Here is a 16,140-nt window from a genome sequence, read left to right as displayed (position 1 = left end):
CTTACTGGCCACCCTGAACCCTCCCCCCAATCCCCACCTTAGGGCATGTTCAGTTGACATTCCACACAAATGAATTGGTGAGATTTTAGTTGAGATTTAAAGGAAGCCAGAAAAAAATAAGAATTGGAAGTGAGGAGGAAGGGCTTTCCAAATCTTGGGAAAATAGCTATAGAAGGTGGAGTGTCATATGAGGCAACTGGCCACTGTAGCTGGATTGTGCATGGAAAGAAGAGAAATATAGGAAGACTGGAAAAGTAGGAAGGATCCAGATTATGAAGAACTTTGTCTTCCAAAAAGAGAATTATATAATTGATCTGGAAAGTAATAGGGAATCACTGGAGTTTATTAAAAAGGGGAGTAACATGGTTGGCGCTGTGCTTTAGGAAGATGCCTTTGACAGCTGAGTGGAATATAGATCAGAATGGGTAAGACTTAAATTAGGGAAACCAATTAGAAAACTATTGATATAGTCCAGGGAATAGGTGATAAAGCCCTAAACAGGGTGACTGAATGAGTGGAGACAAAAAGATATCTAATGGAACACAGCAATACAGTCTTTAATAAACCTGAAGAAACAAATTACTTAGAAAAGAATTACCCCAGGGCAGCTAGGTGGCACAGTGAATAGAGCACCAGCCCTGGAGTCAGGAGGACCCAAGTTCAAATTTGGCCTCAGATATCTGACACGTTTATTAGCCATGTGACTTTGGGCAAGTCACTTAAACTCAAATGCCCTCAAAAAAAAAGGCATATGTTTGGGGTGGCTAGGTGGCACAGTGAATAGAATATGGGCCCTGGAGTCAGGAGGACCTGAGTTCAAATGCTGCCTCAGACACAACACAAATACTAGTCATGTGACCTTGGGCAAGTCACTTAATGCCAATTGCCCTCCAAAAAGCAAAAAAAGAAAAGGAAAGAATCTCCCCCCCAAAATTTGCAGATATCTCTGATAAAGACCTTACTTATCAACTATAAAAAACACAGTCAAATTTATAAGAATACAAGTCATTCCCCAATTGATAAATGGTCAAAGAAGATAAACAGGCAGTTTTCAGAAGAAATCAAAGCTTTTTATAGTCATATGAATAAATCTCTAAATCGCTATTGATTAGAGAAATGCTAATTAAAACAGCTCTGAGGTACCACTTCACACCTGTCAGATGATTGGCTAATATAACAAAAAAAAAAGGGAAATGATAAATGTTAGAGGGGATGTGGGAAAACTGGGACACCAAAACACAGTGGATGGAGTTGTGAACTGACTCAACCATTCCAGAAACCAATTTGGAACTAAGCAAAAAGCTTGTAAATACACATACCCTTGAATCCAGCAATACCACTGCTAGGTGTGTATCCCAAAGAGATAGAAAAAAAGGGGTGGGGGCATGGGGAAGGATCTGTTTGTACAAGAATATTCATAGCAGCTCTTTATTGGTGGCAAAGAAATGGAAATCAAGGGGGTGCCCATCAACTGGGGAATGGCTGAAGAAGTTGTGGTATATGCATGTAATGGAATACTACTGTGCTATAAGAAACGAGGAGCAGACAGACTTCATAATAACCCGGAGTGACTAATATAAACTGATGCTGAGAGAGAAGAGCAGAATCAGGAGAACTTTGTACACAATTACAGACACATCATATTGTGAAGACTAACTCTGATAGACCGGGCTTCTCTCAGCAGGGCAGCTTCGAAAGACTCATGATGGAGAGGGCCATCCACGTCCAGAGAGAGAACTACAGTCTGAATGCAGATTGGAGCAAACTGCTTTCTCTCTCTCTTGTTTGTTTTGTTTTGTTTCATTCCTTCTTTCTCGTTGTTGATTCCATTAATTTACAATTTTCTTTACAACTTGACTAATGTTTAGTGTGAAGATGTTTGTAAAACCTATATTGTATTGTATTTTGCCATGGGGAGTGAAGGGGAAGGAGAGAGAGGGGGAGGAAATTTGGAACTCAAGGGACTGTGGAACTGAATGCTGTAAAGTAAAAGTAAATAAATAAATATTTAAAAAAATATGGTGGGAAAGCATACTGCTGGAGTGACAAGAGGAAAATTTCGGCCACACGGTCTTTTGCCCAACTTGAGCAGAAAACAGATCAAAAAAAAAAAGTTGTTCTTTTTTTCTTTTTAGAAACTCTGACTTGCCTAAAGCAGATTGAAGAAATCACTATTTCCTTCATATAGTGACTCTTATATTTCATCTGGAATAACTCAGACACAGCATTTGCAGTGCACTTTGGTAAAATACCCAAGCAAAGCTCTTGAGTTCCCTTCTCTAGAGATACTTAAGGAAAGCATCCTTTTTTATTATCTAATAAATTATTTTTGTATATTCTCTACCTTTGGAAAGATTTGGATTAAATAAAACTCCTTCACTTTATACTTCATCATCAGCATGGTACTTCAATATTATTTTTCCCCTGAACCCACGAAAATAGAATTGTAATTATCAAGACAAGTATTTATTGTATCAACTAAATCTCTTCAATAAGGAAAAAAACAACTCTCCACTTAGGGTAAGCTCCCAGTGAAAATAAATAGCCCCCGCTTTTCATTAAGGAAAGAAATGACTCACTTTTAGCCAAGGCATAATGATGTTTCAATGTCTCTAACTTAAAGTTCTCCCATAAATTCTTTGTTTTAATGCTGACACAAGGATCTTTTTTCATTTGTATCTAGTTATGACTTTTGAATATTATTATATATCTCATACAACAAATATGACAAGTAAAGGCATTCATAATACATAAGGTAAAAATTGAAATATTGTTTCTTTCATAATTGAGGCTAATAGCACAAGCTGAGGTTTTGATTTGTTTCAGCAAATCCAAGTCAATGAGTTGTATTTCTTTTTATGTTCATCTATTCATGAGTTCATTTGTGGGTTTTTTTTAAGACATGAATCTCAACACTGCAAACACATGCTGTCAACCTGGGGGCTACCCTTCAAATAATACTAATAACTGTGAGTTTATTCAGGAATCTAATTAATGATTTATAAACATTAATTATGGAGTCTCAGGATATCTTTGGGGAAGAAGGAAAAAGTTAATATGCTGATTGTATGGAGGCACAGAGGGGCCAACCAAGGTCAGCCTCTGTGTGAGGGGTTTGGGGAAGGGAGGATGCAGAAAAGGGACTGACTCCTTTATCCTCCAGCTCTCTCGACATATGCACTTCATCTTAAACAGAAATCACCTAGCACATCAACAATAGCAGAGAATTACAGATTTTCAGACCTGTTAGGGACTATCTCTATTTTAATCTATACCATAAAAAGAATCCCCACTATACCACATGCCCAACTGCTTGTACAGCTCACTAAAAAATTATCTTACTGAATTAGAAAAAAATAACAAAATTTATTTGGAAGAACAAAAGTTCAAGAATTTCAAAGAAACTAAGGGGGAGAAATGTCAAGAAAGGAGATTCAGCAGGGCCAGACCTTAAAACTATATGATAAGGCAAGAGTATTTCTGTAGTGTAAAATAGATCATTTCCATTATCTTTAATTAAAGTTTTCTTGTATAAATAAAACTAATGTAACCAAGAATAGAAGGAATGCAGAAAACTGGAAAATATTTTCATAGGCAATCTCTCAGATAGAAAATTATTGTGTTGGAATACTGCTATGATATAAGAAATGATGAGCTGGTTGATTTGGAAACACATTGAAAACTTGGACTTATGAAGGAAGATGCTATCCACCTCCAGAGAAAGAAATGACAAATAGAAATATGCCTAGTAAGGTCTTACATATATTTATATATGTATGTTTATAGCTACCTAGCTATCTGTGTTTAAGTGTAGCTTTCTTGTGGAGGGGCAGAAAACAAAGTAAAAAAGTGAACAGCAGAGAACAAAAGAAAACCTAGAAGGAAGCAAAGAAAAACTGGGTAGCTTTGAAAACAACGTATAGTATTTAATACATAGGTTTTCTGGAAAAGGAAATTTATTCTTTTATATGAAATCCTCTCGTGTTCTGTTGTGAACATGAAAATGTTCTTATTTTTCCTTTTTTTGTTTTGCATTTAAGTTTAAAATAAATAAGAAATTGACATGCAAACACACATAAAAACAAACAACCCTGGTTGCACAGCCTTTAATTGAAAGCCTCTAGAGAACCAGGAGTGTGGCCCTTGTCTATCGATCCTGCTTCTTGGGGAAGCTAAAGCTGATGAATAAAGCTCAAGCTCCAAATTCAAATCTGAAGCAGGGCTAAAGTTGATTGGGGTTCCGAATTAAGTTTGGCCGCCACATGCTGAACCTCGAAGAGCAGTACAGGGAGACCTAAATGGGGGGAACTAGCCCAGGGCTTCAATTAGGGAAGGAGAGGGGTGGGAACGAGAAGGAAGAAGACCAGACTTCTGTCAAGGCAGCCCGTTCAACTTTGAATAACTCTAGTTGTTGTGAATTGTTTCCTAATGTAGTCTGCTATTGACTTCTCTGTATCTCCCACCCATTGATGCTGGTTCTGTCTTTTAGGGCAAATGACTCCATTTTTTCTTAATCACACATACCTATCAGTTTAAAATAATGAATACCCTTCCATAAATGCATATTCACTTACTTGAAATTATCTATATGTATGCTTCATTCATAATAATCATAGATGTTATAAAACATTAAAATAAGTTTTTAGGAACATGAGATAAAGTTGAAGTCGTATTCAATCCTAGAGTCAAGAGGTAGCCCCTAGACTTTATTGAGGAGGAAAATAACAAAATCACAACCATACTTTGGGAAAATTACTGCAGTGGGTATGTAGAAGACTGATATGACAATCATTTCACTTGGCATTTGAATACTTGGCTTTTAGTCTCAAATCTGCTATGTGATCCCTACGTGATGTTAGAGAGTCCATTTAACCATCTTTGGCCTCAATCTCTGCATCTGTATAATAGGGAGTTGGACTCCTGAATCTCTAAGGTCCTTTCCAACTCCCAGTCATAAGAATGAATGAATGAACATATTTTAAGTGATTACAAATTGGTGTGGTATGGAAGGGACATTGTTAGTATACCAAGGCTGAACTGATGTTATTCATATGAATATTTACATGACCCATATAACCCACTCATAGCAATTGTCAATGCAAGCAAGTCTCCCTAAAATTTCCCAGAATCAAAGATGTTAAAAATCAAAAGCAATTCAGCCTGGAACAATGTCAGACCTCAAAGCAGAATAAGAGAGGTGGAGAGGACATTCAAGATCACCTAGTCTAGTTCAAAGCCATCATTTTACAGATGAAGAAACTGAGATCCAGAAAGATGAGATTTTTTAGCAAATTGAAAGTCATTCAACTATCTAGAGTCACATTCAGTTTTTTGTGCCTCCATTTAAATTGGAATTTAATTCAACATTCAACCTGCACATTCACACTTATCAGAGCATAATGAGCAACATGGGAATCAGATTATCCTAAAGCAGGGGTGGGAACCTGGGGTCTCAAGGCCTCGGGCCCCCACCTGTCCTAAAGCTTCAAGCAGGCAGGATAGAAGACAGTATGATATCTCAGAAAAAAGGGCATTCTTAGCTAAAAAGCAGCAACTTCCTGTGGGCCCTGCCTTTGCCCTGCTTTGAGCCGTATTTGGGTAAATAACTTAGAATGAATATAATTATAGAAAGTGAGCTTACTTTTCCAAAGCACTTTGCTCTAATCTTTCAGCTTCCTTCTTCTGCCGCTCCTGATGTTTTCTGACACGCGTTTCCCACAATCCTCTTATGACAGAAATGTCAAACACAATCACTTTATGTCCCATATTGGTAACATGAAGCTTCCCTGTTAAAAAAAAAAAAAGTTAGCTTCCACAAAAAAGGGTTAATTTTAAATAGAAAATTTAAGATGGAAACAAAGTTAATAACTCAAGAATCTATAATAATAAATGAATGTTAACTGCTTACAATAATACACATGGGACCATCAGTGGAACTATGCACTACCAACACAGATGCACAACATCTGTGACAGCAGATAAATTTTATAAAGTTGTATGAGACATGTAGAGATTGTGATTTGCCCAGAATCACATAGCTAGTACGTAATAATCAGAAACATTTCTTGGGCCCAGGTTCTCCTGTTTTTCTTTAACCCAAGATCTCCTACTTGCAAGAATAAATTTTACTAATATAATAAGTCTTCCAACATTAAAGTAGTTATTCAAAACAAATAGAAAAGAATTCTAAATGTTAGAATTATTAATATATGGGTTATTATATAGTTTCTGAGGCCTATCAAAATTTCAATTAACCAAAAATACTTAGAAAATGAGGTTTTCCAATTATTTTAAATTTTTGATTAACTGAAGCTAAAATAGGGGGGAAATGTGGATCCTTTGTTAAAAATCTTTCTAAACCATATCTGCTTTCCTTCCTTAGTAAAATAATATTGTAAAAATAAAAGAATCTTCCATTGATTATTCATAATCTTCTCTTTCCTAAAGTTTGCATTATCTCCTAACATCCTTATCTCTGTTCTGTTATGGATTCTGGGCAGGTAGATGGCAAAGTAGAGAAAGTGACTCATGTTCCTGAATTCAAATCTAGCACTTACTAGCTGTGTGACCCTGGACAAGTCATTCAACCTTGCTTGTCTCAGTTTCCTCATCTGTAAAATGAGCTGGAGAAGGAAATGACCTCTCCTTTATTTTTGCCCCCAAAAGGGGGGGAGGGGATGTCACAAATAGTCAAACAAAACTGAAAAAAAACTAAAAGTAACAACATTCTTCCAGTTACCTAGATTTGAAACCTTGGTACATCTTTGTTTTTCTTGATCCTCTAACACTAACTCCTTCCATTAGGTACCTCTGATCTTGTCAGTTCTACTTTTGTAATGTCTCTTATATCTGTTCCCACTTAACTGTTCCTACTATCACCACCCTAACTGCAACCTTCATTAATTCTTTCCTGGATCTTTAAAATATGTTTCTAACTGGCATCACTTTGTACAAACTATGCTACTGGTGAATACTTCAATTGAATCATGACATAAGATCACATATTTAAACTTGGAAGGGACCTCTGTGGAAGTCTAAGTCAATCTCCTTATTTTATAGAATAAGCGACTTGTGCAGGATCACACAGTTATAAATGCTATATTTCAGGACTTGAACCTAGGTCTTCTGATTCCAAAGCCAGTCATCTTTTGACTATACCACACTGCTTCCCAATCTCATTGATTGAGTTATTCTGAGCTGCATCTAACTCAGGTCAGACCCCTGCTATCTTAGGTTTAATACTGAAAGAAAATGAGACATTCATAAATCATTCAAGAGTTAATAAAAAAGATTTACTTGGCCATAGCAGAAGGATATTCAACAATTATGGGAGTTAAGGATATATTGAGTTTTTTCAGCTGAGTGAAAAACATTTGCCTGAATTGAATATCATGATTCACTAGGCATCCATCTGGGTACAGCTGGAACTCCTGATGGCTGTATTTAAACAACTGGGAAGTAATGTCAATAGACTGAACCTTTAGTCCCAAGACAAGCAAGCCTTGAAGATGCTTTCAATATCTTTCAAGGAAAAACTAGCCTACCAAACAAGAGGACCAAGGCAGTAAGATTCTGCTATTATAGAAGTGCCTCTTCATATGATGCAGATTGGAATTAATCCATGCTTTCTTTAATGTGGATGTCTCTTAAAAAAAAAAAACCTTGAATGAATCTTACCCAGTTTCCCTGGGTCCACTCTGTGCAGAGAGCATGCTTCTGGGGGTTTAAAGCACATGGGCATTGTCACCTCTTCTTCCCACTGCATGGCTGTCATATCTATTCTGATCATACTTCTCCTGGGTAATGTTTTGAGTCATATCCTGTGCACAAACTATTTGATACTATGCTGTGGCCTATATATAGCCACCATATAACTTTCCTATCGTGGTCTATGCAGCACTATCATATTGATGTTTCTGGTTTGTCATTCCTCTGCTCAAAAACTTCCCACGTCTCCTTATTGTCTGATAAATAAAAGTCTTTACTTCTTAGCCTATCATCCTAAACCTCCATGATCTGGCCCCAGCCTACATTTCCAGCCTTAGCTCCCACTGGATCATTCCTCCTAAAGGTGAGTATGCCCCAGGCCTCTATCCTGGGCCCTCCTCTCTTCTCCCTCTATACTATTCACTTGGTGATCTCATCAGCTCCCATGGTGTTAATTCTCATCTCTATGTGGGTGATTCTTAAATCTACCTATCCAAACCAAACCTCTTTCAGTCTCTAGATCTGAATCTCCAAGTACCTGTTAGATAGCTTGGACTGAATATCTTATGGGCATCTCAAATGTAGCACACATTCAAAATTAAGCTGATTGCTCCTGCCCAGAGTCTCCTCTTTTACCAGTTTCCCTATTATTGTCAAGGGCACCACCATCCTCCCAAATACCCATGATCTCATTCTCAACACTTCACTCTCTCTCACCATCCACGTCTAATCTACTGCCAAAGCCTATAGATTTTACCTTTGTGACACCTCTCATATCCATCCCCTTCTCTCCTCTGGCACTGTCATCGGGCTTCAAGCACCTCACACTTGCACTTTTCCAACAACCTTCTGCTTGATCTCTATGTCTTAAATCTCTCCCCACTCTCATCCATCCTCGTCTTAGCTGTTAAATAGCTTACTAAAGCACAGCTGTCACCATGTCACCTCTACCACCCCCATTCAATAGACCCCAGTGGCTTCCTAGCACCGACAAGATCAAATAGAAAATCTTTTGTTTGGCTTTCAAAGCACAACCTGGTCCCCTCTTACCTCTCCAGTCTTCTTGCAGCTTACTCCCTCCACCCATCCCATGGGTGATCCAATGACACTGGCCTCCTTGCCATTCCCCAAAGAAGACACTCCATCTCCAGACTTGAGGCTTTTCACTTGGTATTCCCCAGGTCTGGGTTACTCTCCCTCTTCATCTCCACTTCCTTATTCCCTGGCTTACTTCCAGTACCAACTAAAATCCCATCTTCTACAAGAAGCCTTCATCGTATCCTGTATACATTTTATTTATACGTACAAATAGAGCGGGAACTTTGAGAGTAGAGACTGTCTGTCAATCTCTTAATAAATAGTTATCCAGCACCAACTATGTGCCCTGAGACACTGTGCTAAGCACTAGGGATACAAAGAAAGCGAAAAAAACACCACTGATCTCACAGAGCTCCCAGTCTAATGAGGGAGCTCAGAGGACGATCTTCCCCCTTTCTTTGTGTCCCTAGTGCTTAGCGTGCTGCCTGACACAAAGCAGATACTTACTAAATGCTTGCTAAGTGACTGATTCTCTGCATGGGTACTATCATGTGGCAAAAATCGTACTGCTCAGAAATACCAAAAGGGATCCTGCATCTTCCTAACTCTGAGGGGTTTGTTTCCTCCTCATATTATTCTTTACCTTTAATGCTTTCTCCTCCTTCCTCTACTATCCAACATTTCACCTTATAGATTAGACATCCTTCAGGCATAACTAGTTCATTTCCCATTTAACCAATGAAATTTTTCTGAGTCCTCTTAGCTAGAAATGCTGTCCCATTCCTTGGAAGTTCCACAATCTCTCCCCTGTTGTGACATTTATCACACTCCGCTTCATATTATAATGATTTCTCTAATTTTTTCTCCTCTTTACAATTATGATGTATCATTCTAATATAAGGATGACCTGGGGGTAATTTAGAGTTATTTGGGAAGAGTTCAAGTTGTTGGGTTTAGAAGCTGAGGACTTGGGTTCCAATCCTAACTCTGCTGATTATCTGAAGACTCTGAAAGACTTTAGGCAAGATATTTTAGGTTCCTGCTCCTCAAGAATCAGCCGAGCTAAGTGTAACAAGGATGGTCAACTTTTGTCTTTGGACGTGGTAATCCCAGGAGAGTTCTTGGTTCCCTTCACCCCCTCTCTATCCACTTTGCCTGGATGAAACAATAAATGCCAAAATGATTTGAATAATCTTAAACAGGTGAGCCTTGAGCTACTTAAGAGGTTCTGGGGGAGGGGCAAAGATCCTATGACCCACAAGAGGTTCTAATGTAATGGTAGGTGAACTGTCCAGGTGCTGGAGGTGAGAAAACTTCAGTATGAAATTCATCTGGATAAACCCTGGCATGGGAAACCTACTTAGAGAGATGAAGTTGTCAGGATATTCTTGATTGCTAAGTAAGCTTCTGTGAAACTAGAGATGAGCAAAAATAGCGGAACAAGGAAAGATTCCAGAACAGGAACTTTTTTGGGTGGGGATGGCAGGATGCTAAGTTAGAACAAGACCTAGAGAAAGTGTCTCCACTTCAGACAAAGTACCTCTGGAATGTCACCCCTCACCTTCTGCTGTGGGTCAGGTCCCTAAGTGAAGGCTTACAGTGTTCGAATGATAAAGATAGAGAATGGAAACAATATCATCTGACCTCTGGAACAAAGAACTGGATTCATTCATTTATTCGCCCAACATTAATGCACCTACTATGTGCCAGACACTGTAGGTCCTGGAGCCACAAGGACAAAATCTAAGAGCTTCTCCCCTTGTGGAAATTTCATCCTATTCATGGGTAACATTTACAGAAAAAAAACTAAATGCAGAATGCATACACAGTAGATACAAAGTCAACTACACACAAAATAGCACTGGCCAGGACCGAGGACAAACTGGGAAGGAAGTGTTCACAGGCAGAACAGTCACTGGCACTCTACTAGGAGTGGCAGAGAAGTCAAGGCAAAATGTGCAGAGAAGGGAGTTAAGTGGCATACACTCAAGGGATGTGAACATGCAGCTCTCAAAGGAGGAAATCCAAACTATCAAAAGTCATATTTTTTAAAGTCCAGATCACTAGTAATTAGAAAAATGCAAATTAAAATAATTCACCCCATCAGACTGGCAAAGCCGAACCAAAAAGGAAATGACAAATGTCAGAGGAACTGGAGAGTGGTCTGACCATTCTGGAAAGCAACTTGGAACGATGTCCTTGAACTCAGTAAACAGTCCGTGTCATTTGATCCAAGGGTACTAGGATTTAGCCTACATACCAAAGAGATCAAAACAGCCACATGTACAAAGATATTTGTAGCATTATTTTGGGTCATGTCTGAATAAATTATGGAATTTGACTTATGACATGTTGAGAAATGATGAAAAGGATGATTTCAGAGAAACCTTGGAAGACACGAACTGATAGAGTGAAGTGAGCAGAACCAGGAAAATATTTATTGAATAACAGCAATGTTGTAAAGACAAAGAACTTTGAAAGACCTTAGAACCCTGGTCAAAAGGAAGATCAAGCATATTCCAGAGGACTGATGATGAAGGACATTACCCACCTCCTAACATAGAGGTGATGAACACAGTGCAGATTAAGCCATACATTTAGAGATAGCCTTTGTTTTGCTTTCCTTATGTATATTTGTTACAAGAGTTTTGTTTTTTTTTAATGGTTATGTAGAGGTGAGAGGGGGGGAAATAAATGTTTATTCATTTAAACAAAAAAAATAAAATTGTAATTAAAAATATTAAGAGGATTACTCATGAAGAGAGACCACAGGCATGCCTGCTGGAACAGCACTGAAGGGGGGAGTCACATTAAGCACAATCCAACATTTCTGCAGCTATGCATGACTAAGTAACTCAAGCCTCTCCCAACTCAAAGGTTGCTCACTTTTCTATGTTCTGTAAACTTTGTTGAGAGCCCTACTTGTGTTCTTTGAGCAAAAAATAACTATTTTGATTTGTTTACATTTGTGAAGTAATAGGGAGTTGACTTTTTTTTTAATGAAGTGCCTGGTTTTTCAGTGAATCAAGTGGTAAATCCCCAAAGATTAAGTTGGGCCCTTCTTGTCATTTAAAAACCTCTACAATATTGACTACGTATTTAATGAGAAATCTCATTACTAGAGAGCTGACCATTATGTAGCCAATTCTTTAGACATGAGAATCCATTATACAAGTGTAATGAGGGACTGACCATTGAGCGCATGGTTCTGAGGAAAGGAAAAATGGACCCCACAGATGCTTAGTGTTCCTACTTCTGGAAGCAGCTGATGATGGAATGGAGGTGCTTGGCTCTCCACTTCCAGGCATGTGCATACAAGAGACACTAACCAGCCCAATCAGGCCTTCTTCTCTGAAAGTGAATGAGGCAAGGAAAGTGGGGATCTGGATGCCTCCATTCTACATCATCATGTACTTCCAGAACTTGGGTCAACAGCTCACAGAGCTCCTTGTTTGTGATCCTAGTACCAGGCCCCTACCCCTCCTTCCAGTGACATCAGTAAAAACTCTCACTTTGTTCTGTGTATATCTATTTTTGCTTCCACAGTAGCACTCACAGCACCAGAAAGTGGGATGAGGGTATCCAAACATTCATGATTAAAAATGAAAGACCAAAGGTATCTGCAGGAACTCACTCACCTATTGCTACTCTTAATAAAAGATCTTGATGCACCAAAAAGTTGATGGATCTTTGAAAAAACTGAACCCTATCTATATAGACATCCTTGCTTATAAATGATCTTAGAAGACTTAGAGGAACAGCCCATAGTTTCTCCTTAGAAAGTCACATGGCAGGGAAGGATAAATGGGGAGGCATGACATTGGTCATTTGTCTAAGACAAAAAGAAACATAATTTCATAGTATTTTTAGTCATCTTACTTTGGATTCCTCATGATAAGCATAATCAAATAGACCACCATGGAGATAATTATAACTTAAAAGTGTTGAAGCAGGTGAAAACATATAGAAATTAAAGGAACTTTACAGAACCTCAAAACCAAGTCAAAATATACACTGATACTTGGTAACATCATTGAGAAAGAGGGTACCAGAAAGGTTGGAGAAAAATGTTGGAAAATGGCATTCATGATTAAGACCAAGAAGAGCTGCAAACAAAAGGTTACTCAGAAGGCTCACCCCTGTACATCATGAATACTTTTCTTGTTTGTCTGTTTTTGTCTTTTTTTGGAGGGGGAAGGCAGGGCAATTGGGGTTAAGTGACCTGCAGGGTCACACAGCTAGTAAGTGTTAAGTGTCTGAGGCTGGATTTGAACTCAGGTCCTCCTGACTCCAGGGCCGGTGCTCTATTCACTGCACCACCTAGTGGCCCCTCATGAATACTTTCTTCCAAGAAGAGGAGAGTCAGTAGGTGAGCACTGAACACAAAAAATAAAATCAGCTATTAGCTTGCTGAACTGGGAGTCATTTCAAAACAATCTATCTATGTGGCCAAATCATCAACTGGTGAAAGCAAAGGTCAAATCAGCATCGAATTACAAAAATGGTTAAAGAAAAGAAAACACTACTTGAAATTACAATAGTTTCAAAGCAAACTATTTACATAAGCTATTAACTCTGGAAAATGGTAAATGAATAAAAGTCAAGGCATTGGCTCTGATTATTGTTTTTCAGAGAATGTGTACAATTTGAAATAGTCTGTACAAAGAGATCACCAGAAGGGCACAGGGAAGCACCTCGGACAGCAAGCACTTTTTCTTCTAATAAAAGTGGAGAGAGACGACAGCCAAGGTCAACTCGAGTTCAGGACACAAAATCATCTGAAAAACATTATTGAGAAGGGAGACAGATGAGGAGAGCTTCCCCAAATGGTGAAAAGCTGCAGGTGATAACACTTCTTCAGAAAGCTTGGCATGAGAAACATTAGGTGAAATCGGATGAAGGACAGGAAACAGGCATGGCGCGGAACATAGAGCAGCATTACTGTAGCATTCTAGTCTTATCAATGAGAGGAAACCCACCACTCTGGGAGCGTATGTGTTACGTGAGGAAATGGCAATGACAAACAAAAGATAATCCTGACTCTCATATCTATCAAATATTATAAACTTTGCAAGGTACATTCCTTCTAACAACCCTCTGAAGTAGATACTAGAAGAACTGTCATCTACATTTTTCAGATGAGGAAAATGAACCCATGAGACATCATGTGCTTCCTACAGTTGGAGAAGCAACGGGGCTCACAGCTAGGAAGTATCTGAGGAAATATTTGAACCCAGGCTTGCCTGAATCCACATCTAATCCTCAATCTACCCTGACCTCAAGAAATCAAAAAAAATGGTAAGGCTGATCACATCTGAACAGAAGACTTCTGTGCTGAAGGTAACAATTTTATTTTTTTAGAGTCATTTTTTACAAGTATTTGAGGTCATTGGGAATAAGCTCAAGTAAGTTCCTGCTTTTACTCTGCCATCTTGGCTCTGCCCACACCCCCTCCCCCCATAACAATTTTAAAGGTGCTCAGAGATCAACTTTCAATTTATCTCAAAGAGAAAATTATGGAAATATGGAAAAGGTCACATGTTATCTATAAAAGCAACTAAAAAGACTTCTGCTTATTTTTTTCATCTCTATAAAATCTTTATGAGATGAATCAATTCACAGAGCATTTTTTTAAGTATGAGAAGAGACAAGTCAGGTCTTTAGAGACAAAGTTCTACAGCAGACTACATCTTTGCAATCACAAAATTGACTGAGATGTCTAGAGACAGAAGATCACATGATAGACAAGATGATGAAGTATTTATTTGGTGAAAACTTTTCCAAACCTTATAGTTTCTTTTAATGTTATAGAAATAAAGTAACTAAAGCTGATGCTACAATATGAGATGCCAGAAATACTGTAGAAAGTAAAAAAAAATCAAAACCTCCTTAATATTTTGAGCTCCTCCTCAGAATTCTCATTGCACCACCAACCTTTGCTCTGGGGAGTAGTGAATACATATGGGTCTTTCAGGCTTGTGCTTCTGGGTCTGGCTGTGGGAGTTTGCTTATTCCCTCACCATTTCAATGACTCAACCCAGATCTACCTCACCACCGCATACCTCTTGCCTCCAGTGGTAGCAGGCACTAACTCTGCCCAGTCACAAGAAAGAAAAGGAGAGTAATCGAAGGCAGAAAATGAAGCGAAGAACTGGAAGCCAAAAGGAAAGGAGCTTCTGACAGAGGAAAAAGGGAACTGAAAACCTAGCTGGATGCAGTTCTCTCCCCATAGGATTCTCTGGATTTGATGCTGTACTTCAGGAATCAGTGCAGTGGTAGGAGGAAGGGGAAGCCTTATGTGAGTAGGGAAACAGTCAAGTGACCGGGGCAATAAGAAAGACTGGAAGATCAAATCATGATCAAAAGTCCAGGGGAAACTATAGCTCATAATCAGATAAGCAGAAGGACTCATTAGAAGACAAAGGAGAACATTCAGCTGCAGGGATCCTTTGAAGCTGAACATTGATCAAGGCATAAGATGGACATAAAGTCACCAAGAGTGTTCACCACTGGCATGAAAGATATCCTGCCCAAAGTTCAGATGCAAGAAATACTCTATTAATGACGAAAATTTCTAGATGTTTCCATTCATAACTGTTATTTTATCATTTCTATCAAAGCCTAGAGCCATAATAGGGTTTCCTCACAAAATCCACTGCGACTTAAAGGTTTCCTAGCAATCTAATCATAACAGCAAGCATTTACATGGTGCTTTAAGCTTTGCAAAGCTCTTTATATGTCATCTCATCTGATTCTCATAACAACTCTAAGGTGTATGTGCTATTACTATCCACATTTACAGATAAGGAGACTGAGGCTAAGTGAGGTTAAGTGACTTTCCCAGGGTCACACAGCTGGTAAGTATCTGAGGCAGGATTCCGACTCATGCTTTCCAGACTTAAATTCAGTGTTCTATCCAATGTGCTTCCTAGGAGCAAAAGTCAAAGGGTGCACAGAGTTTGACATGAAGTTGAATCAGTGACACGATGAGTTAGTCCATGAAAACATATATCATAGACGAGCAAAATCAATGGACAATGATCTGCACCCAGAGTTGGGTAACAAGAGGAAATCAAGCATTTAGTAAATTATATTTCCTGCCCCCAGCACTGCCAGGCCTGGAGTCAAAAAAGACTCCTCTTCCTGAGTTCAGATCTGACCTCAGACACTTATTAGCTGTGTGACCCGGGGCAAGTCACTTAACCCTGCTTGCCTCAGTTTCCTCATCTGTAAAATGAGTTGGAGAAGGAAATGGCAAACCACTCTGGGATCTTTGCCAATAAAACACCAAATAGGATCACAAAGAGTCAGATGAAACTGAACAACAACTCCTTGGCTCTTCCCCCCATCCAAAAAAGAGAGAGAGAGAGAGAGAGAGAGAGAGAGAGAGAGAGA

General features: G+C 38.8%; 1 protein-coding gene across 2 annotated transcripts in view; it reads right to left on the bottom strand.

Annotated features, from left to right (window-relative positions):
• Positions 1 to 16,140, bottom strand: part of LRRC2 (leucine rich repeat containing 2) — a 181,349-nt gene that overhangs the window by 148,175 nt on the left and 17,034 nt on the right. The window contains exons 1-2 of one of the 2 annotated variants that reach the window (XM_069087765.1): positions 5,909 to 5,999; positions 5,642 to 5,786 (exon numbers count right to left, since the gene is read on the bottom strand). In XM_069087765.1, coding sequence (XP_068943866.1) covers positions 5,642 to 5,766 — 125 coding nt within the window. In that variant the 5' untranslated portion in view covers positions 5,767 to 5,786; positions 5,909 to 5,999. Of the gene's footprint in view, positions 1 to 5,641; positions 5,787 to 5,908; positions 6,000 to 16,140 lie in introns of those variants that run through there. The other variant, XM_069087764.1, reaches the window with a different exon arrangement.

The sequence above is a fragment of the Petaurus breviceps genome, unplaced genomic scaffold (assembly GCF_028583685.1).
Source record: "Petaurus breviceps papuanus isolate PSGF00001 unplaced genomic scaffold, PetGlider_PUasm1.0 183, whole genome shotgun sequence".
Taxonomy (NCBI): domain Eukaryota; kingdom Metazoa; phylum Chordata; class Mammalia; order Diprotodontia; family Petauridae; genus Petaurus; species Petaurus breviceps.
Note: the sequence above shows the minus strand (reverse complement) of the source record. Positions and strands in the feature narration are given on the sequence as shown.